At 39.0% G+C, this 22,602-nt stretch overlaps 1 protein-coding gene across 1 annotated transcript; it reads left to right on the top strand.

The window, feature by feature from the left end:
• Positions 1-1,255: 1,255 nt before the first annotated feature.
• Positions 1,256-12,517, top strand: SLC35G1 (solute carrier family 35 member G1). Its single transcript, XM_021539941.2, has 3 exons — positions 1,256-1,457; positions 5,222-5,402; positions 5,911-12,517. The coding sequence occupies exons 1-3, from the start codon at positions 1,256-1,258 to the stop codon at positions 6,668-6,670; spliced, it is 1,143 nt and encodes a 380-aa protein (XP_021395616.2). The 3' UTR covers positions 6,671-12,517.
• Positions 12,518-22,602: the final 10,085 nt, after the last annotated feature.

Here is a 22,602-nt window from a genome sequence, read left to right as displayed (position 1 = left end):
GTGCTAAATTAGAGACACCGAAAGCTAGAAATAGTTTTTATGAGGTGGCTTGAGGGAAAACTCAAAATCGTTTGTAGGAAATAGCTTTTATCTACCATTTGGCATTCGTTTTGCTAAAGCCGTAGATTACATTTCCCTTTGTTAAGAATAAAGAAATAAAGGGATTAATTTATGCAGCTAAGAGATTAATGTGAGCATAAATCTTTCCTTTAAATAGAAATCCCTCCCATTTAAATTATTGATAACAGTTCAACTTGCTCAAAAGGGGAAAAATAGCATTTTAAATTTATTCTGCTTCTTTTACTCTACACTTTCTCATGAGTAAGGAAAAAGGGCTACTCCTGTTTCTACCCTTTCCGATTCCCCTGCCCAAAGGCACTGGCGGGGAATTTCTTAGGGAAATATAGGAGGTGGCTACATTTCTGTACCTTACTAACAACCCTGACTGATTTGCCCACCAGGCTCCCATCTGCATTTTGGCCGGAGCAGCAGCAGCTCCTGCAGGGAGCGATGCTCTGCCCCTGCTCACTGACACAGCAGCAGTGACGGGCGCACCGGGGCCATCCCGCCCCTTCCAAGGGGCGCGGAGCCCGGTCCAGCGGGAGTTCCCACCGTGACAGCCAGGCCAGGCGAGGCTGCGGCGGGTGCAGTATCTCCGGGAGTTATCTCGGGGCAGCGCCTGGGCCGATGACCGGCCGGGCGGAGCTCCGAGCGGTCAGTGCCGCGGGCACACACCGCGGTGCTTTGATTTTGGGCGCGCAAATGACGCAACAACGCCCCTACAATAACTTCGCGTCGCCTTTTCCCAGCGTTTTCTCTCTGCTGCTCGCGAACAGCCGCGGCCTGCGCGGCCCCCTCGGCTCTCCGGCGGGCTCAGAGCTCCCCCTCCCGAGGCACCGCGGCCTCGCCGCTCCCCGGCGCCGCTCCCGCTGCCCTCGCCGGGGCTCTCTCCGGGGGACGCCAGGAAGGAAGCGGCGGGGCGCTGCCTCCCGTCCCGGCGGGGGCTCCGCGGCCGCGGGCTCGCAGGCAGGTACCGCCGCGGGAGGGACGGCCGCTCCCAGGCGGGGCCTGGCGGGGGTGGCGGGCCGGGACCCGGGCCGGGACCCGGGGCAGCCTCCCCCCGGGTGCTGGGCGCTGCGGGCGGGCGGAGGGAAGGCGGCGGGCGGCGCCGGGCGGCCGCACCGCATGCGCAGGAGGGCAGGTGTCGCCGGCCGCCGAGGAGCCGCCGGGAGCATCGTGGCAGATCCGCGCCCTCATGGTGCTGTGTCAGGGCGGAGAGGGCGACGCCGCTCCGGCAGCGGGCGGGCAGGAGCCGGAGGTGCCGGCGGGCCGGGAGGACGGGCCGGGTGCGGTGCAGCCGTGCCCGGCGCCCGGCGTCGAGGCGGCGGGTGCCGAGGAGCGCCGCGCTTGTGGCTGCTGCTCGGGCACGTCCTGGCCGTTCTGCTGCTCGGCACCTGGTGAGGAGGGGGAGCGCGGCAGACGGGGCAGGGGGGCAGCGGCGTCCCGGCTGGGCTGCCCGCTCTCGGGTTGACATTGCCGGGCCGCGGGGGATGGAGGAGCGGCCCGAGGGCATCGGGCCGTCCGCACGTGGCAGCGGGGCGGGGAGCGGGCGCGGGCGGCTGCGGAGGGCGCCCGGCATCGGTGCCGCCCCGCCGCTGCCGAGCCGTCCCCGGCGGCGGCTTGCACCTGGTGCCCGCTGGTCACCTGCGAGCGGTGCGGCCTCGCCCTGTTCCTGCCGCTCCCCGGCCCCGCTGGAGGCACCAGCGGGCCGGCGGCGCGACCTGCGCCGTGCCCCCGCGCCCCGAGCCCTGTGCCGGGCGCGGCTCGGGCCGGAGCCCGGCGCCCCCCGCCCCGGGAGCGGCAGAGCGCCGGCACCGCTCATCCCCAGGGCCCGGCGGCTCTGTCGCCTTTGTGAGAACCTCCGGAGCGAATATTCCTCGGGAAAACGATACTTCCTGTTTTTAAAGTTTTAAAGACTTGACAGGTTTGGGTAAATAGAGGTGCCTTCTGCCTGTGTGAACTTCTGACGATGTAAACGCGTTTGACGGTGCGCTTTACTTAGTCCGTGTACTTGGGACTGTGACTTCCTGATAAAGCCACAAATTGATAAAGCAACAAACGTACTGGAAAATGTGGAACATGTACGATGAAAGTGGAGTTCTCTTAAAACATAAATGCCATCTTAAAATAATTTCTGAAGTTATCTGGAGTACTTTCTTTTAAAACAACTTCACAGAAAATGTGTTCATCATTAAAATGACTGTAATTAACTTTCCAGCAGAAAATAGATTTGCTGGTGAGCTGTGGAAAGGCCAGAATCCTTCAGTGAAATTCACATTAATGTCACTTCTAAAGTAAAGCTGGGGAAAAAAAAACCAAAAAAACCAATGTTTAAATCCTGAGAAACTTTCATTAATTAACCAGAAAGAGTACTTTGGTTTTGAGTTGTCTGTCTTGCAAAGTTGTTGACTGAGTTGATGACTGAGGACTATGAATCACTCCTATATCTTGTCTGCATGACCATGATTAGTTCCAATGCAGGCTGCTGTGCTCGTGGCACTTTACAGAAGTCAAACAGAGCTCTTGTGGTTTTTATAACACAGAAAATCTGTGTTTCCTGAAGGTCTGGGAGAATAATCTTGCTGACCATCTTTCCCATAGCCAGTATTCTTCTGCCTCTAGTACTATTCTTGAGATGCTTGTATGTGTGAAGTGTGATTTTGTTCATTGCATGCACTTTGCAAGTATAAAAACTGTTTGAAACAAAGTACAGCATTAAAAACTCAATTGGAATTTGCAATTGAAACAGGTTACAGTGGGAGGCATTTACCTATGACTTAAAACAGGAGTGGTAGGTTGCTTGAAACCATTACATGTGGAGATGGCCAGGAAATAAAACTGGAAAACTACATCTGTAGCCACTGAAAAAGGAGGACTTCGGTACTGCTTGAAATCTTTTGATTTTCAGGCTGCTACATTCTTTGAAAAATACATGATTGCTTGACTGTTTTGATGGTGTTAGGCTGGTATTTTGAGGCCTAATATTTTGCAGGGTGGGAATGTTATCTTAACGTAACTTCTCCCTAAAACTTACTTTGAAATAAGTACTCTTCAGAACTGCAGTTCTTGTTTTTGGTGGAAGAACTTAGAGTAGTATATTTTGAAAAGGAAATAAAACACTTTCTTATTGCACTAAGTACACGCTTTGGCAATTCAAGATGTTGATGGTTTAAATTCTAGTATTACAAGATTCTGAAGATTCTGTTTCTGATAGGCATGGTCTATTGGGTAGCTTGCAGAAATTACTTCCTTCTGATTTTTGTTTGTTCTTTACAATCCAAAGGTTAGTTCTGGGTATAAGATCTTTTCAGTGTATTTTGCTTTAATTTGATTGGTTTTCCATTTCAACGCTTCCTTTATTTATATTGGCTTCCTTCTGTAATAATCTGAAAAGCTATCATGCCTGAGATAAAAGTTACTAGTTCTGTTTGTGCTGTGTTCATCCATAAGCCAGCCTGGGTTTGGATTTCCCATTTCAGTTATAAGCCAGTCTGATTCCTCTTGTTTCAGTATTAGACACTGTTAATTTTGTAGTTCTGTTATGTGACTGTGTGGATTAAGGCATTACGTAGTTCATGAACATTTTTTAAATCCACTTTGTTTCATGGTTGCTAGATGTCCTGGTCCAGTGTTGGTTTGTGGTAGTTTTTATAGTCAGTTTTATGTAAGAGGCTGTTGCTAAACAGAAATATTTCAAGTAGAAGCTGTAACTCTCATCTGCAATGTGACAGGATTCCTTGAGAAGCAAACCTTTTGCCTACTTCAGGTTGTGGTTGCCTGGGTCCCTGGGCCTGTCAGCCTGCGGTCTCCCCTTCTAGGCAGTAAGATGCAATTTCTCAGCCTTGAGTGCTGATCTCAAGGAGGATCAAAATGGTTTGTGACAAGTTTTGTTAATTGAAAAAAAAACCCTCTCAAAACTATACTTAGTTGCTAAGCAACTTGCAGCAGTACCCAGCTGATTATGTTTTAGAGGATCCATAAGGTTCACAGGCTGCCACACTAATGTGAGATGAGGCGCCTTTTTATCAAAACACTGCCTCTGGGACATGGAGTTCTTGCTCCTATCTTTAGAGGGAGTCACAGAAGAAAAGATAACTCCCAATGTTTTATGCAGGTAGAGAAAAAGAAAGAGATAGTGAAGTGACTTCCCACTCAAATTTTCAGATGGGCTCTATTTTCCTTGGTGTTCACTTCTAGGTTCAGTGGAAATTCTGTTCCTTTTATGCAACAAAGCAATAACAAAAAAGGCTGATTTCTTTGGAGATTGCTGCTGCTGACCTCAACACAGTTCTGTCTCACAGTTCTCCCTCTCCTTGCCTTTTTTTTTTTAATAGTTCAGTGTAGAGAAAATGAGTGGAACGAGGAAGAGTATGCTGTTGAAGAGAGCCTGAGGCAATGAGGAAATTTGAATAGAAACATTAGACTTGGAAAACTTTCAGGAAGGGGAAGTCTGATAAATAAGCATAAACTAAGGTCTTAATGGAATTATGATAGATATCAGGCCTTTGATGTTCTAACATTAGTTACTTAAATTTATTCTGCTTAAAAATCTGTATTTGATGCCTATTTGAAGAAAATACTTGGATTCTTACAGCAAGATGAAAATGTTTCCAGTCTAGGTAAAATTTAGTGTGATTTAGCTGCAAAATAAACATGAGGTATAATAAAAATTAAGTTCTTTATGTGGATTTTATATTGTGTATTTGTGAGAAAGGAAATTAAAATTTTGCTTAGGAACTTTAGTTAACTAAATACTGATTCCCGAGATAATAGTTTCAGAATCTGAATGTGGAGTGTTTTGTAATCGGTTATATTTATTGTTTCCTGGGCAGAATTATGACTAGTCCCTATAGTAAATTACTCGTACCAGTCTGATACCTACAAGTTAACTGTACTAACTCATGTAGAACTGTAGTGTTTTGTATCCCAAGTGTTAGAATTCATCTCTTACACTTTAAGAAAAAAAGAAGGCTCATGATGGTCAGTGATAAGTATTTTCATGGTAGGTTTGGTAAATACATGTAATAATTGCGTTTGTTTCTTTGGTTCCCCTGTTCTCCATCACAAAAATCTCTATAGATACATGGAGTGCAGTGTGCAGAGCTGCCTGATCAGAGATGTCTTCTAATAGATCTTATTAACTCTAGTTTATCTGTTGCAGGGGCAAAGAAGAAAGCTGCGTGCCCAGGACTTGGTCTGTTTTATACCATACTGTCTGCCTTCCTTTTCTCAGTGGCCTCTTTATTACTTAAAAAAATAGAAGATGTACATTCAGTGGAAGTGAGTGCATTTCGATGTGTTTTCCAAATGGCATTTGTTCTTCCTGGTTTAATATACTACAAGTAAGTGTAAAAAATGTTTAAATTTCAAGTTATTTCTTAAAACTGTATCTGGAATTATCACTCACTGAAATATTGCAATGCAATGTTATTTTAGTTAGGACTTCAGTTGCATAACTGCATTATTTTAGATTAATTGTTTGTTTCTTAATACAGTTCAGAAAACTGAAAATCTTTGACTTCCTGAATGGTAGAGGCTTCTACTAGGATTATTGTATCAAATGCTTTGATTTCCACAAAGGGCTGATCTTAAAAAAAAACAGAAGGCAATTTGTAGAAACTGTTGAGTTCTTTTGCAAGGGAATAATTAATCACTAGAAGAGCAAGTTCTGGACTCTGAATGTGAGTGGGGGTCATGATGGAAATAAACTGGTCTGTGATCAGACAGTTAAGAGTATTTGGGTATTAAACTCCCTTGTCTAGAAAGGTGTATAACATACTTAAATATGTTTGGATGTTGGTCATGAAGTAAGCAAGACAGTGACATTAATGTGACATTTCTGTTTTTCAGAACAGGGTTTTTGGGACCAAAAGGTAAAAGAATTTTTCTTTTCTTCCGAGGATTCCTTGGCTCTACTGCAATGGTTCTTCTCTACTATGCTTACCAAGTCATGCCACTAGCTGATGCCACTGTTATAACTTTTACCAGTCCTGTTTTTACATCATTGCTGGCATGGATCTTTCTCAAAGAGAAATACAGCCTTTGGGATCTTCTGTTTACACTCTTTGCAGTCACTGGAGTGATTCTTATTGCCAGACCACCATTTCTGTTTGGCTCACATGTTACAGGGATTGAAGGAAGTTACTCAGATCACCTTAAAGGAACTATAGCAGCGATTGCAAGCACGTTATCCGCAGCTTCGACTATTGTTATACTAAGGAAGGTGGGAAAATCTGTGCATTATTTTTTGTCAATTTGGTATTATGCAGTCATTGGATTAATTGGATGTGTTATAGCATTGTTTATTTTGAATGAATGGCGCTTGCCACATTGTGGTAGAGATAGGGTTTTTCTAATATTAATAGGCTTGTTAGGGTTGGGGGGTCAGATATTTCTCACAAAAGCATTACAGATAGAGAAAGCTGGACCTGTAGCAATAATGAGAACAATGGATGTGGTGTTTGCTTTTATTTTACAAGTTCTTTTTCTCAATCATTTACCAAGCTGGTGGACTGTGGGCGGTGCCCTTTGTGTAGTAGCCAGTAGTTCTGGAACTGCCATTCGTAAGTGGAGACACAGTGTGAAAAAAGCTAAACAGAGGGAAATCTAACTATATAGACAATAATTCATTACAGAAACAAGCAATCTTGAAATACATAAATACAATATTTATTTTTATTTATTTTAAATATCCCATTTACCAAATTGTAGTACCAAATTATATCCAGTAAAATAAGTTGACTTTTTCTTTAACCAAAATTGAAGATGTTCTGGCAACTGATGAGGTATATACTTTCCTTTCTTATATCTAGGCATGCTGATATGGGCAGTAGAAAGATACTTAAAAGATGTTGCTTCCTTTCAAAAGTGTACAATATTTATTTTCCTGAAGTTCCTGACTCTCCACTTAGACACTGTTTTTCAAAGCAGTGGAAGTAAGTCTCCCAGACTTAATACTATTCTGTGCTTGATTACCACAGGGATTGCAATACAAAAGTTAAAAGGGCATGAAGAGTTGATAATCCGTAAACAACCAGCTTTTATAGAACAGATAAAGCTTGTACTTCTATAAGCTTTCTAATTATTATTTTGCACAAAACAGATGCCAAATGTGGGTTTAATTTGGATTCTAAAAAAAAAAAACCAAAACAAAAGGATTTCATTTTTCCAAGTAATAACAAGAGAAAATTAACTTGTGAAAATTTCCTATCAGCTTTGCTTTTTTTAAAAAAGTAATTTAAGTTTTTGCACTTACTTCACAGACATAGTGACCTAATCACCTTTTTTTTCAGAAGTAGTTTTCCCTGTAAACATGTCTTTAGTTGCTGCAGTCTCAGTGATGAGAGACAACAGTTATTTCTATACCACACATAAATGAGACCTTTCTTCTGGTATGGACTGCTGCGCTGTAGCTGCACTTTTCTTTATTCTATGCAAATGATTATATTTTTTAGGTATTTAATATAGGTTATATTTAATGCTGCTTATGACCTTTTTTAGATTCTTCTATACAGAAGTTCTTTATGAGACCAAGTTTGAGTCTCCTTTGCCTTCATAAACTTAGAAGGATTTACATTAAAGCTTTTGCTTGTTTTTTAAGAATGTACAAGAATGCAATGTAGTTGCAGTTTCACAGAAAATACTGGTTGGCTAAGGTCATACAGAGATTCTGTAGAAGAGGTTTGAGTAGAGCTTGGTGCAAGGGTGACACTATGCATACACATCACATTCAGGCATCCACACTGCATCAGACTGTCCTAGTTGGCAACTTCAATCCCACTTCTCATGCTAGCCCTTTTAAGTCGGTGTTTATCACTTCTCTTGCAATCTTCTCACTTTAGTAGACTTTATCTTGAATGCAACAAATACTAAAGAAAAACACTTTTATTACTGATATTGGTGTCCTTCACATTTCAGGACGACTAAACATTTAATATCAGGAAGTGGAATTTTCCCAAGTTCAAACTTTTGGGTCTTATCTTAGTAAAGTTTAAAGAAAATTTTAATCATAATCTTTATTTGGTCTTTTGTATCTTGAGGAGGTTTTCAGTTACTTTCTCAGTCGAGTGTTTTTCTAAAAGAGAATGTTGTGTTCTGTAGACTTGATAGATTTTTTTTTTTTCTAAATCACTAAAGATAGTGGATGTTTTCTTTGATTTATAGATGTCTGGTCACATGTCTTTTCCTTTGCCAATAAGCATTGCATCCTGTCAGGGCAGATCCAGGGATTTCAATTCCAAAGGCACAGAATGCAAATAATACTTTAGGGTCAGAGAATCATAATATACTGAGTCAGAAAGGGCCTGTCAGATTCATTGAGTGCAACTCCTGACCTTGCACAGGACACTCCAAGAGCCACACCATGTGACTGAGAGCATTGTCTAAAAGTTCCTTGAATCAGACAGGCTTGGTGCTGTGACTTGTTCCCTGGGGACCTTGTGCTTCCCTGGGGATCTTGTTCAGTCCCCAAATATTCTCTGGGTGAAGAACCTCTTCCTGATACCCAGCTTAAACCTCCCCTGACTCAGCTTCAGGGCATTTACTTGAGTTCTGTCACTGACTACAGGGAAAAGAGATCAGCACCTGCCCCTCCACTCCTCCTTATGAGGATGTTGAAGACCTCAGTGAGGTGTCCCCTGAGTCTCTTCTTCTCCAGGGTGAACAGGCCAGGTGACCTTAGCAACTCCTCATAAGTCTTCCCCTGCACACCCTTCACCATCTTCATGGCCCTCCATTAAACGCTCTAAGACATTAATGTCTTTCTTACCTTATAGCACCCAAAACTGCCCCCAGCGCTCAGTACAACAGCCAGTGCAGCAGCAGGGACAGTCCCTCCCTTGCCCAGCTGGCCATGCTGTGCCCAGTGTGCCCCAGGACACGCTTGGCCCTCCTGGCTGCCAGGGCTCTGCTGACTCTTACCTTGCCATCCGCCAGGGCCCCCAGATCCCTTTCCACAGTGCTGCTCTCCAGCCTCTCATTCCCCAGTCTGTCTGCTGCCCCACCCCAGGTGCAGAATCTGTCACTTGACCTTGCTAAACTTCATGTTTGGTTGCCCAGCCCTCTTAATTTATCAAGGTATCTGCAGGACCTCCCTACATTTGAGGGAGTCAACAGCTCCTCCCAATTTAGTGTCATCGGCAAACTTGATACTCCTTGGAGTCTTGCATTCAAGTTATTAATGAAGATATTGAAGAGAACTGGGCTGAGTTTAGAGCCCGTTAGAAACAGGCTGCCTGATGCCACCCCATTCTCTGTAACTCTGTGCCTGACCTGTAAGCTGGTTGCTCGCCCATTGTGTAACACAGTTATCCAGCTGTGAGCTGGACATTTTGTCCAGAAGGATTCTGTGACAGTATCAAAGGCTCTGCTGAAGTCCAAATAGATTATGTGTACTGGCTTTCCTAGATTGACTGGGTGGGCTACCCTTTAGTTAGAAAGAAGTCAGGTTTTACAATCAAGACTTGCCGTTCATGAAGCTGTGCTGGCTGGGACCAATGACTGAGTTGTCCTCCAGGTGTTTTTCATTACCTCGCAGACAAACCTTTTCCATGTATCTGGATATGAGGAGCTGTCTTTGTTCAAGTTTCTGTAGGTAAGACCTGCACTCTGAATCTGAATGTGTTTATGGATATGAGAAGATTCCACTTGAGTGGTAATATCAGTTCCTGCTTATAGCTGTCTGTTCTCTGCTTTTCCTGAACACTGAAGCTCAGCTACTCCTGACAAGGTCAGGAAACTGCTCTATTATCTCTTAAAAACCTCACATAATAATAAAATTCCAGTTTGGCACCCTTTTTGTTTGATACTTGAAACTGTTAATTGGGATTGTTTTTCTGCTGCTTAACCATCACTGCCGTTGAGAGCGGCTTTCAGGGGAGGGGAGGAAAACAGACTGCATTTTTTACTGCTTCACTTCATGTGTAATATGCATGTGTTTGAATTGCCACTTAGAAAGGTGTGGTTTCAAAGCTGTTCAGATTGATGGAAACTTGGATTGTCAGCTAGCCCTGCTCTCTCCTCTTGGCTCAATACTAATGTGGTTATGTGATGAGCTACCCCTGGGAGCTGATCCAGTACATATCTTCTTAGTAAGGTTGTTGGAGAGAGCAAAACTGGAGTAGTCTAAACTAGGTGACAGTATAAAAACATTAGGAAGGAGAATTCGGTAGTAGTTTAAATTACATCATATGAATGCTGCTTTATCAGTACGGAATAAAAATTATATGGAAGCTTACATTAAAAAACATCCTTAGTCCCTGTGATTTCAATGATCTTGTTTACACTTAGTAGAGAAGAACAGGTTGCTGAAGAAAGGTCTGTTTTCTTGCTCTTAACACATAAGTAAATAAAGAAAACATGCTACATGACCAGAAATCATCTAGGTATAGTGGTTTGTAATTTTTGTCTCAAATTCTAGCAGAAACTCTTTCAATATATTTCTTGTGCCAAAACCCCCAGATGATTGGTTTTTTTCTTTGTTCAGACATACAGGGTTTCCTTATGGCTTCATCTGCTTATTTCTTCTTGCTGTTCTTAAACCTTTCTAAATATTTAAGTTGTTAAAATAATAATCTAAACAGGAACCTGTGTTGGTGGGTGTATATTTTGGAATATTGTTTTGATTTTGATCGATCTTTCAGGGAACTGTTTAACTGGAATGAGAATGAAGGACTTGACTAGGGCTTCTCTATCCATAAAGCATGACAAAGTAGTTTCTGTAACTGATGTTTCTATATGATGTTGGGAATGAAAAACATTTAAGCTTTAAGTTCTTCAACCACCTCAATTTTAAAATTTTTCGTCCTCTCATATATAGGCTGAAAACCTAAATATTATTTGCAAGCCTTAAAGATAATGAACCTACAAAAGTGTGGTTACCATTAAATGCTGGGGTTTTTAAATTGAAAAAATTTCTTAAAATATCTGTTGGGTTGGTCAAACTTTTTTCAAAAATTAATAGTTTGAGAATCTGAAATTAAACTGGCTGAGCCTTGATTCTTTAGATCTTGATCTTCTTTAGCTTTTTAATACAGCAAGTTTCTCAGGGTCAAAAGTTATTTTTGTGAGCTTTGATTCAGAAATATATTGATGTTCATTGTCTGTGCTGTGATCTTTACTTTATAAATATGCTATTCTAATAGCAACTCCTTCCTATATCATATGATGGAATATTGTTGCATTGCATTTGCAATTGCATTGCAATATTAATTCAGTGTTCTGATTTCAGTGGATTCTGAATAGAAAGAGTAATAATTAATTACTGGTAATTTTGCACAGAATCATAGGGATAAAAAGATTTAGTTGTTACTGATGCATCATAAGTTTGATTCATATGTTCTTTACTATGCAAAACACTGTAATTGCTGGTGGTCTTCAGTGAGACTTTGTAGCCTTAATGCCTTATGTACCCAACTCTTCTACAGAAAACTGATGGCTTTGTACTGTCACTGTGCAGCAGCCAATTTCTTTCAGGTTCAGTTGGTTATTTAAAGTATACTTTTAAAGCCCTTGAAATAAGGGCTTTTAAATAAGTCTACACCAAGAATTTGGCACGCTCATTGTGTAGACATGGGTGGTCTATATAATTAAAATGGATTTCCAGCATCTAACACCAGGCATGAAATAATCTCAACATAACAGCATTGGTGATATTACTAGTTAAATGTGTAATTTTTATTCTGAAAACAGATTCCCAATTCCAAAAGTGGTTCAAGATGGTGCTTCCTGGAATTAGTAATGACAAAATAGCTCATACTTCCCTTGATCATAATTTAAAAAAGCAGCTACTCCCATGGTATTTTCTCTTCCATGAGCTTTTGTTTAAGAGCTGTCTGTTGGAGGATTATTTCTAGGGAGGCAGCCTCTTTTGAAGTTATTTCCTTGCTAACTAGCAGTAGTTACCCAGGAAGAGTCTGTTTTTTTAGTTCTCTAACCATGATTACCATGGCATGCTCATCTGTGGCATCAGCCCCACAAGGGTAATAAAAGCATTGTCTCTGTCCCTGCATGGATTCAGTGTTGGAAGTGCTGACAGCAGATGTGATCACTGACTCCAGCAGGACATTGCAGCTACCAGCAGATTTTTTTGGGGGTCATAATTGCCTGTACATCCAAAGAAACATTGTGGCTTTATCTTCCTGCAGATGCAGGTGACTTCAGGGGGGAACACACATAGAGTTCTATGGTGATAACTTCTGTATATCAGAATGAGTAATTTCCTATGTTATGTGAATTATTGTTTGACAAAAAGGGGGTAAAATACCCTCAACATTAACTAAAGGATTTTTGCTATGTCCTATATATTGTTAAATATATGTTGAATTATATGTTTTGTAGAAGTTACTGGCTTTGTTATGTAGTAGTATATTTTTATAGACAATTCTTATATATTGAAATGTTAAGAATATTTTCATAAGAGATTTATATTCCTCATTGCTAATAAAATGATTCTGAAGAATTAGTCTCTGGTTTTGCATTGATTAGTGGAATATAATGGAGTGCATTGATTGTAAAACTTAATGAAAGAACTGTTAATCAAACGGTCCCTGGTAAACATGAACATAGGCCTCAAAATCTGCTAATATTGTCATGCTGCATCACTTTTTATGCCTTGCAACAAGCTAGTGACAAAATGAAGCTTCATCAACTTCCATGCATTAATTTCTTAACTGGAAACACTGTAGCATTGACAGATCAGTAAAGTTAAATTTTCCTGTGTCCAAGTGACAGTCTGTTTCTGTGGATTTTTTTGTTCTATTACTATATATCATGATTGGAATTCAACTCTTGTCCCACTTGTCACAAGGTGATACTTAATTCACCCTTGTGCTTCCATTATCTAGTGTGTTGATAATTAATTTTTCACCAAAGAGGAAAAAAAATAGTATCTGCTAAGTATTACAGAAAGATTGCTAATTTTTATTGTCCTTACAGCAGTGCTGCTCCCTACAGTGTTGTCAGTTCTTGTAAGAGCAGAAGATATCAGAAGTAGACTTCTCAAGCTTGCACTCGAGAGCTTTGAGAGGAGGTGACAGATGTTTTTTTCTAGGTGTAACTGCGAGTGGGAAAAATAGATGAGGGGACTGTGAGTTACATTGTGGGGAGTTACTGGCAGCACTGGCCTGTCTGTCCAGCATCCTCTTCACTTTGTATGCTCAAAAATTAACTCACTGTAGGACAACTCATCACTGTTTGTTGCACATGCTTTAAAGTAAAGGAAAAGCAGGGTATTTCCAAGAGATCCAACTGTGCCAGGCATAGGCAAGGAAAGATTATTTGTGAAAGAAACTTTGCCACTTTCTCTTGGCAGTTCTGTGTGTTCTTTGGAACAGCTAATCTAATAGAAATTTAAGCTTCGAGAGAAGGAGGGGAAAAAAATAACTTTTTCAGTGACTATTAAAATCTTTATATAAAAATGATTCGTGACATAGCATAAGAGACAAAGGCTATTACTAGATGATAAAACTCTTGAAACAAAATTATGCGATTATGCTATTCACACACACAAAAAAACCCCAAAAACAAAACCAGACAAACAAAACAACAAAACAAACAAACAAACAAAAAAAAAACCAAAAGGAAAATAGACCAAAGGATTTCAAATTAAAAAGTATTCCCATTACAGTAAAACAAACTTCACTGAAGTTGCAAAATACTTATGAGCACTGCACTTTATTGATTTGATAAAGTGTTGATAAAGCCCTGAACACAGGAAGTAGTACATGAGATAAAATACGCAGATGAACTCTTCGAATAGGTTTTAGTTGATCTTCAATTAGCTTTTATGGAGCTGTATTTTCTGACACTACTGAATATAGTTTGTACATTACCCTGTCAAGGAGCAGTGAATTCTAGAAAGGATAAAAAAACTGACTTGTCAGCTGAGTTTACATGTTGATCAAAGGGAAAAAGATTTGAGTTTTTGCAGTGCTGGAGTGAAGTTTTTGGGGTCTGTATGAAAGAGGTGGAAAGAAAACTTGTGTTTTCTGGCCAGCGAGTTTTCATTTTCCCTCTGTAATGTGACTGTTCTGTCGGCAGGTGGGGCTCTCTTTCTTAATTTATTCCTTAGGGTGTAAAATTAAATCCTTTTAAAAATCCAAATCCACAGATCTAGACATTAAGTGTTTCAGGACAATGATGTACTCAGTGTAAATATTAAATTTAAGTGGAATTCAAAATCCTATTGAAGCATTTTATTGACTACACAGAATACGGCTCAGCACATCCTTGAATAATCTCTTAAACTCTTTTCTGTGATGTTTTAAACTGCATCCTGCACCCCCCAGAGCAATAGATTCTAGATGGTGCTGGACGACTTTGGCAAGGCTCTGTCTAAAATTCTAGGGAGCAAGGAGAGAGGGTCTGATCTCTTTGTGTGAAAATCAGTGAGCTGGCAGGGAGCCTGTAATGAGATTGGACATCTTATCAGTAATGATGGTACTGGGTATGGATATGTAGCATATGTCCTAAACATTATTATTACTAAAACTAAAACAAAAACAAAAACAAAAAAAAAAAAGGGGGAGGGATAAGAAGTACATTCTTACTGCTAAATTCTTTGTGGCAAGTTGTGGTGGGCTAGGATGAATTTAGGCTACTGACTAAGGTTGCACAGAAACAGCACATATGCTGTCTGAGCAGTTGACCTTGTTGCTCTGTTGTTCTCCTGTTTGGCTGGGGAATTTAAAAAATATTTCTGTTCCACTCTTAATTTTTATTTTGGGGCTGGGGTAAGACCCCTGCATACTTCTTGAGCAGGTTCTTGGTGCAGGTGCTGAGGCAGAGAGGCCTTTTACATCATTTACTACGTCATCCCCAGGCCCTACTGCCAAATATTTCCAATGCTAGGGTTTCCCTGTTGCTCTGGTCACCACAGCACAGGGCTATGGACAGGAGCAGGTGTGCTGGAAGAGCCTTTTCAGGCAGAGCAGATGATTAAATAGGGAAGTTGTGCAAGCTTTGGAGCATAGAGCATACAGCGTGCACCATACTGTGCTTGAAGCCTGGTAGAGTTGGGAAAGGTACCAACTTAAATTAAGGCAGAGAAATATTGGAAAGGGAGGAGGTGACATGGCTAAGTACTACAGTGAGCTAGAGAAAATACTTGTCAACATGTTTTCCATTGGAAGATTGGCTGGAGTATTTTTTGCTGGTGTTAACTGGCGCTGTTAGGTGGTGTTGTACTTCATAGGAAGTTTTTGGGAAGCTGAGTAATGTTAGAGAAGAGAAAAATCTTTTTAATACTATTTGGAAAGGCTACGTGGCAAATCCATTTTATTTTATAAAAATACAGTGCACTGTAAATCAGATATTAATATTTACTTTCTTGTTTAACCAATAGTACTTTTATTACATAAAGCAAATATTCCTTTATATTGCCATAAAATTGTTCAGTTGCTATTAAGTTTCGATCAGGAAGTGAAGGAAAAAGCTGTTTGCTTTTGAAGAGTAAACCTGATTCTTTTTTTTTTTTTTTTTTTTTACTTTACCAGAATTATTTCATGCCAATCCATGCCTTGTAAAAGATGTGTGTTGAATTTCTTCATTAAATATCATCTTTATGTAATATGAATAAGACCCTGTGTTCTGCTGTTTGTAGTAACGTATGGAGGGAGTCCATATGAAAACACTTAGCTGATGTTCTTTATTCTTGCCGTGTGACAAAACATTTTTTTCATTATTAAAAATGTAGAGTGATAACAAAATACTACAATCTGAAATCTCACATGGGAAGACTGCAAGACAACCTTTTCTTCCCCAGAAGCCTCACTTGCTTACGTGATTTATCTCCTTTACTGCTTTACCTGCCAAAACCATGTAGCTGTATTTCCTTTGCAGTTTGTTACTTCTTAATTTGCACAAAAGGTGGTTAATATAAATTTCTGATGTTACCAGCACAGTTATGCTTTTTTTTTAAAGGAAGGAAAGAAGGAAGGTATGAAATATACACATACACATATACATAAATTAAGACTAGCTATAAACTTTACAGATTAACCATATTTTTTGCATCAACAAGACTTTTAAATTTTAATTACAGTGTCTGTCTTAAATCTTCTTGACACTGCTTTACAGAACAGCCTCTTGTATCTCCTGTTCTCTTAGGAAGGGGGAAGGAAGCAGGAGAAAAGGCAAAGGAAAAGTCTGGGAGAAAATCTTTGTTCTCTCACTGGCAAGTTCTCTGTAGCAAAGCTGTCCCACTGAAGCCTGTCTGTGTGATTGGGTAGAGATTTAAGGAAGAGAAGGAACAGTTTGTTCTCTGCTGATTATATAAAAGAATACCCTTGTCAGCATGTTGCTTGCTTCATATTACAGACTGTATCCCATGATTAGAATGGAAAAAAGGAAAACTAGAGTGATACCCACATTTCTGTTTCTTTACTATACCTTCTTTTAATCCTGGAAAGCTTGGGTTTAAGGTGATGGATATTATTTTAGCCTGTAGCTCTCTTTTGATGTCAATTTTGATCAAGAAACTTAAATACTGTTTTCCTCAAGAAAAATATATTTGCCAGTTTGATTCTGCTGCTTAAAATTTTCTGGAGAATTCCGGTCTTTCCAAATTCTCTGATGCCAACAGGTATTTTTGTAGCATGTTTTTTCTAATTTCCCTTTTCCTTGGATATTTAGAACTTCATTTCAGGATTGAAAGCATTTACAGATCTTTTTTTGTGACAAGACAGATTTCCTCTTTCATATGCACAGTTGGAAATATGTTCCAGGTAGATAATTAATGAAAAAGCATTTTTCACATTTCATTTCTCCCATTTCTTTTTAAAGCAATAGGAACTTCTAGACAAAAAAAAAATGAACGGTTACGTTGCACTTTTAAAAACTGCAGTCTAGATCTCTTTTTCTGGAGCTTAATGGATATGTTTAGGCCCTCAGATTTTTATATAGATCATTTCCATGCTTACATAGAATTTGCTGTAAAGAACAGCAGCTACTTTCAGCTGTGCTCCCACTGTCATTTCAGAGGTGGTATCAGTGGGAGCTATTGTGGTTGCACTCTCAGGGGACAGACATACTGAGTGTGCAGTGAGGGTGCTCAGAAAAGGGAATACAGCACTACAGATCAGTCAGGACTGCAAAACTCTGATCCTGTATATGATGAAGATTCATGTGGTTTGAGGTCATCTTATGCTCTTTCTCCCCTCAAATGCTGCCATCAATGGACTGTTCACTGGAAAGCTGATCACATTTACAATACACTGGCAACTGAGAGACTTGAAACCAGCAGATATCAACACTGTACTGTCTTCAGAAATCCTAGAAATTTGTTTTGGACAAATACTTCATGAAGATGTTTTCCATACCAGCCCCATGCACAAACAATTTGGTTCTTAGCAGCAGTTTTACTGTCACAATCTTCTTGGTAACTTTTCTGCACATGATTGTAGGCCATTGGTTTAGAATCTGGTGGTGCTTATGTATAGTTTTATTATTTATTTTTTTCCTTTAAGTCTCAATTGTAGTGTTATGACTTTTGTGAATATTTCAGGTGCACTTTTAATGGTATGTTGTCACACTTTGAAGAATTTTTGACTAGGTTGTCTGGGATTTTCAGTATTAAATGCCTCATAACCACATGTATTTATTTTCTTAACCTTAGCATATATAGGACTCCAAGTTGTAATTAGTGACTCCATGTTAAACTACCAACATGTCTATAAAACACAGCATATGGATATCTTGATGAAAGGAAATTGGGAGATGCTGCTTTTATAAACCTGAAAGCTGCAGAGCAGATGTGGAAGGAATTACTGCAAAGAATCTCAGTTGGCATATAAAACAGAAGCTGAAGTTTATTTTGGTTTTGTTATAAAAGAAAAAACATTTTACTAAAGCTCTGTTGTATTTAGGTTACATAAAATTGTGTTGTTCAAGACTAGCTGTGAAACTATGTGCACTGATGTGACAATGGAAAAGGCAATTTTTTTCCTTTAAATATTTAGTACTAGAACTTTACAAGTGAATTGTAAAATACGTATTTTTAGAATTTACAGTAAATTCAATAGTGTTCTTTTTTGGAGGAGAAGACTGTAATAGATACTGCAAAGTTAATATCCTTTTTTTAATTTCATGAACAAAGAGCAAAATAGTGATTACCCTTTTTGTAGTCTGATTGTCTGGCTTCTTCTGTGGAAAGTCCTGGTCATAAATGTTCATTTCTGAAGAACTATTAACCACAAGCATTCCCATGCTCTCATATTTTCAACACCTAATCAGCCAGCCTGACTTTGTAAAAAACACTAGATTATTATTTACTTACCTATTAGAGATTTCAGCAAAGCGTTGATGTGCTTACCAGGCAAGTCTTGTAATTTTATGCAAGAAACAACACACTATCATTATAAATGTATTAAGGATTTTACTGTGTATTTGAGGAACTTTACAACTATATGAGGAAAGTAATAAAGCAGGCTTCTCAATACATTTTCAACATGACTGTATAATTTGATGTGGAATGAAAGTGCTAGTTAGTACCACTTTAAAATGGCTAATATTTATGTCTATTATTGACCCCCAAATTCTCATAGTCAATTAATAGCTATGTATTTTCTTCTGGGGTTGTTTTTAGGGAGAATTAGCAGGAAATTATGGTATCATATTCAATTTTATAAAAATTTATACTTTGTTCAATTACTAGTATTAATACTTTGGCTTCCATTGTCCCTGAAATGTAATATGAAATAAACAAGAGTTATCATTCCAGTGTTTTGAAGATCTGTATTTTAACGTAGTCTCTAACTTTAAAAACCATCATAAAATAATGGCATACTAAAAACATAGCTAAGTTATACAATGGGAATACAATTAAGGCATAAAAGGCTTTCTTTTATCTACATTAGGAGCTACTTGATTGAAATATAAAATTTCTCAGACTAAAACTTGTGTAGCCAAAAAATAATAATGCAATTATTCCATATTTACAATTAATTATCCTTAGCAGAAATGTTCTCTCCTAGAGATACTTGAAAAAAGTGTGTGAACTTTTGTGAAATTTACTATGAAACCTTTTGTATTTCTTCCAAAGATTAACTGGGGGATAACTTTATTAATAATTTGAAAGTCAAAGAGCTGATGTCAATTCCAAAGCTCATTGTTTCAGCTTTTTTAAAGCTATTATTTTTAAAAATCTAGCTACATATTGTTTTCCTAATTGAAATGTCAGAAAGTCTTTAAGCAAGTTCATTGGACTTTCAAAATTGCCACCATGGTTATAATTGTAAGGCAAAACTGACCTTACATCACATAAAGTACCATTAAGTTTGGAATATAGTGACAAAACTTCTGTAACATTTGTAGAGTAGCAGACATCATAAGAAAACTCCAGTCCAAAGTTAATAATGTAAAAACAATTTCTGAAATTGAAGTAGTTTGTCTATTTATTTATTAATTTTTATTTATTATTGTGAGTCAGTATAGATGTCGTACTGATTGGGATTATTCCTTTAGCAAACAGCTTCAAAATAGTCTCTTGGTAAATGGTCTGAAGTGAAACTGCCTTTCTGTAAGAACTGTTTTCATGGGGCAGAGTCCCTTTATGACTGAAGCAGGGTTGTGCTTTACAGAGGGCTGAGATGCCCTGACAGAGCAGCCACCACCCTGCCTCAGTGGGCTGTACTTCTGTAGAATGATAATTGGTTTCTTAGAAGCAAGGAATTAATTGCAGATAAAGCCTGCATGTTTCTTCACAAGAAAACTGCCTATCCATTAGTAAATCAATGAAAATTTTGCTGTACTGAAACCAGAGTGCAGTTAAGAAAACATTCTCAGTCCTTACTTTCATGTGTTTCTAATTTTCTTTTAGAATTTTTGTTTGCATTTGTGCAAGTGTGCGTGCTTTTCTTTAGACCTAGCTGAAGGGTGAGTTTTGGAGCAAAGCCCAAGGAAAAACCTTTTGGCTATTTTTTTTTTTAAATCAAAAGCATATTTTAAGTGTTTTATGTAATTTGTTAAATAAATTGTTTGAAAATATTGCTATATAATACCACGATTAAAACCAAAATATTCCTTTATACATTATACTGCAGGGTTTACTCCTTATACAAATGATTCATAGTTCAGATTGAGTGCAGAAAAAAAGCCAGGTATTCTTGGGTACTGATGCTACCACTGTACTTTTTTTCCTGATGGGAAGATTGCCCAAGTAAACTCACACTGGTTTAGTTTCCCCATCTGTATAATGTGAATAATACTTACCATCTTACAGGAATGTGTGGAATATAATATTTATGCATCACTTTGAAGTTCATCTCTAAATCAATTCTGTAACCCAAACTCCAAAATGCATGGTTGGTAGAAGACTGTGAGACACACCAGTATTTTCTGGAAGGACTGTATTTTTCTCTACCTATAAATACTGTGTTTGAGCTGGATGTGTTTTCTTTCTATATCATCAAGCCTGATAGAGCAGTAGGGTATAATGTGATGACCAACAGAGGGTTCTCATGAGAACAGGCTAGACACTGATGTACAATGAGAAAGAAAACTGAAGCATTCTCAAGGCACTCTCTGCTTGGCTGAGAATGTTAAAAAGAAACCATGACCCATGAGCTAAGTCCAGGAAAAAAAAAAAACTTTCTTCATCTGTATAACATCAAGGTTGCCAGGCAGCTCAAAATTCACTCTGCAAAGCTCAGATGTGGGAGTCCCCCCAAGAAAGTAGAATTCTGGCTGCCTGCAGAGTTTGCCCATCTTGGGAACAAATTTGAAGAAAAGGAGGTGACTTTTTGAGAGAAGTCACTTCCATTCTGTGTAAAACCAGGGAGAAATGTCTGGCTAACAATCTTAACAGCAGCTTTCCAACTTGTCACCAAGGAAATGAACTTCTTTTCAAGTAGGTCTGCTTGCAGCAACTTTATTACATATATATAGACACCATTATTTCTTCATAGTCTAATTTTTCTTACCCTGCAATGCTGGGTAGCAGGGATGAAATTTCTGAACTGTTAATTGCATAAATACATTCTAGGAAAAGAGCAGTCCTGCAGCTTTTTGATACTCATAATTACTTCTTTCCTACTGTTTCAGAGAAGCAAATGTCATTCTGGAGAAAACGAGCATCCAATTATTTTGTAGAGAGTGCCTCTCTCTGTTGTATCTGAAGTGTAGCTTTCATGGTGTTCAAAAATCTTACTGTGATTAAATTATTGTCCAGTATCCTGATGAAACGAGAAGTCTTCAATTTACAGGTGAGGAGCTGGATCTGAAGAATAAAATCCTTAATACAAAAAAAATTGCTCAAGCTTGTTGATCCCTGGTATGCTAAGCTGGCCCATTGATATGTGCCTGAAACAAATGCCTTTTTGGCCAGTCAGGCATATGGTGATTTCTCCAAATTTTCCATTCAGTAAAATATAACACTTCCTTCTCAGTATAGGATATCTTTTATTGTTGGAGTTTTGGAAGTTGGAAAAAAAGTGCAAACACATTGTAAAGGAACAGTTATATATATTTCCTCCTGGAATAATGTGATAGCAACTCTTTAAAACAAATGGAAAAGCAGAGAGAAACTGGAAAAAGCTTCTGTGGAAAGGCTGGTGTTGCCGTTTTGTTTGGAGGATAATTTATTGTCACTGTTGTAGAGCTGAAAACCCACTGCACGACTTGATATGAAGCAACTGACACAAGTTGTGCACACTAGAATATTATTAATTGAATGTATTTTGAGCCAATATTCATGCTCTAAATATATGAAAGTACTGAAAAATACACAGATCACACAAAACATGAGTTGGCAAATATTCACTACTCAAATTTCAGTTTTTGCAAAGTATTGTCTTACGGCATTTTTTGGATGCTATATGCAGTGAATGAAATCCAGGCCACACTGGAGGCAAAGGCAATACTAAATTTTCTGCAGGACCTGGATTTTATCCAATATGTACTATATTTCAGTATAGAATCATCAATATTACAAGTTAATTATCTAAATTAGTTCAGACTGACCATGTCTTATGTCTCCTAAACAATAAATTATTTAGGTGATGCCTTGCTAAAAAGATCAAGGTGCTCTACTGTGGTGGATGTATTTTCTTCTCTGTTCTAATAACTAGAACCTATAAGCCATGGAAAGACTCAGAATAGAAATTAATAAGAATAGGAATTAATAAGTGAACAAATACATAACCCACTATACCTGACACCTTATTTGTTTTAAAAATCCAAATAACAACATAAAACATGTTTGAGAATATGTAACTTAGCAGTGGATACCTTCACTGGTTTTTAGGATGTATTTGTTGAATAGAGTATCTGCTAACAGACTTTCTCCACTGTTACTACTATATACAGGACACCAATACTCTTGCATTATGCTCACAAAATAATTATTGCAATGAGGTGATGTGTGTTTGCTCAGGTAACAAAGCAGAATACGTAAGGATGGATCTGATTTTCAAGTGGTGGTATAATGTAACTAGTACAACGAGTTCCTTGCTTTCAAAGAGAATGAAATATATGAACTGTGAGTTTTATAGCCGCACACTGTCTCCGCATACCTTTGTTATGAGAATCGGTGCCCTTCACATAAAGGCG

This window comes from Lonchura striata, chromosome 7 (genome assembly GCF_046129695.1).
Source record: "Lonchura striata isolate bLonStr1 chromosome 7, bLonStr1.mat, whole genome shotgun sequence".
Taxonomy (NCBI): domain Eukaryota; kingdom Metazoa; phylum Chordata; class Aves; order Passeriformes; family Estrildidae; genus Lonchura; species Lonchura striata.
Note: the sequence above shows the minus strand (reverse complement) of the source record. Positions and strands in the feature narration are given on the sequence as shown.

What these genes read in the sequence shown, in the direction of transcription:
- SLC35G1 (XM_021539941.2), top strand. Translation starts at nt 1,256, where the DNA reads ATGGTGCTGTGTCAGGGCGGAGAGGGCGACGCCGCTCCGGCAGCGGGC. An exon ending in GTTCTGCTGCTCGGCACCTG is followed by an intron (nt 1,458 to 5,221) that starts GTGAGGAGGGGG and finishes TATCTGTTGCAG; the next exon opens with GGGCAAAGAAGAAAGCTGCG. An exon ending in CCTGGTTTAATATACTACAA is followed by an intron (nt 5,403 to 5,910) that starts GTAAGTGTAAAA and finishes TCTGTTTTTCAG; the next exon opens with AACAGGGTTTTTGGGACCAA.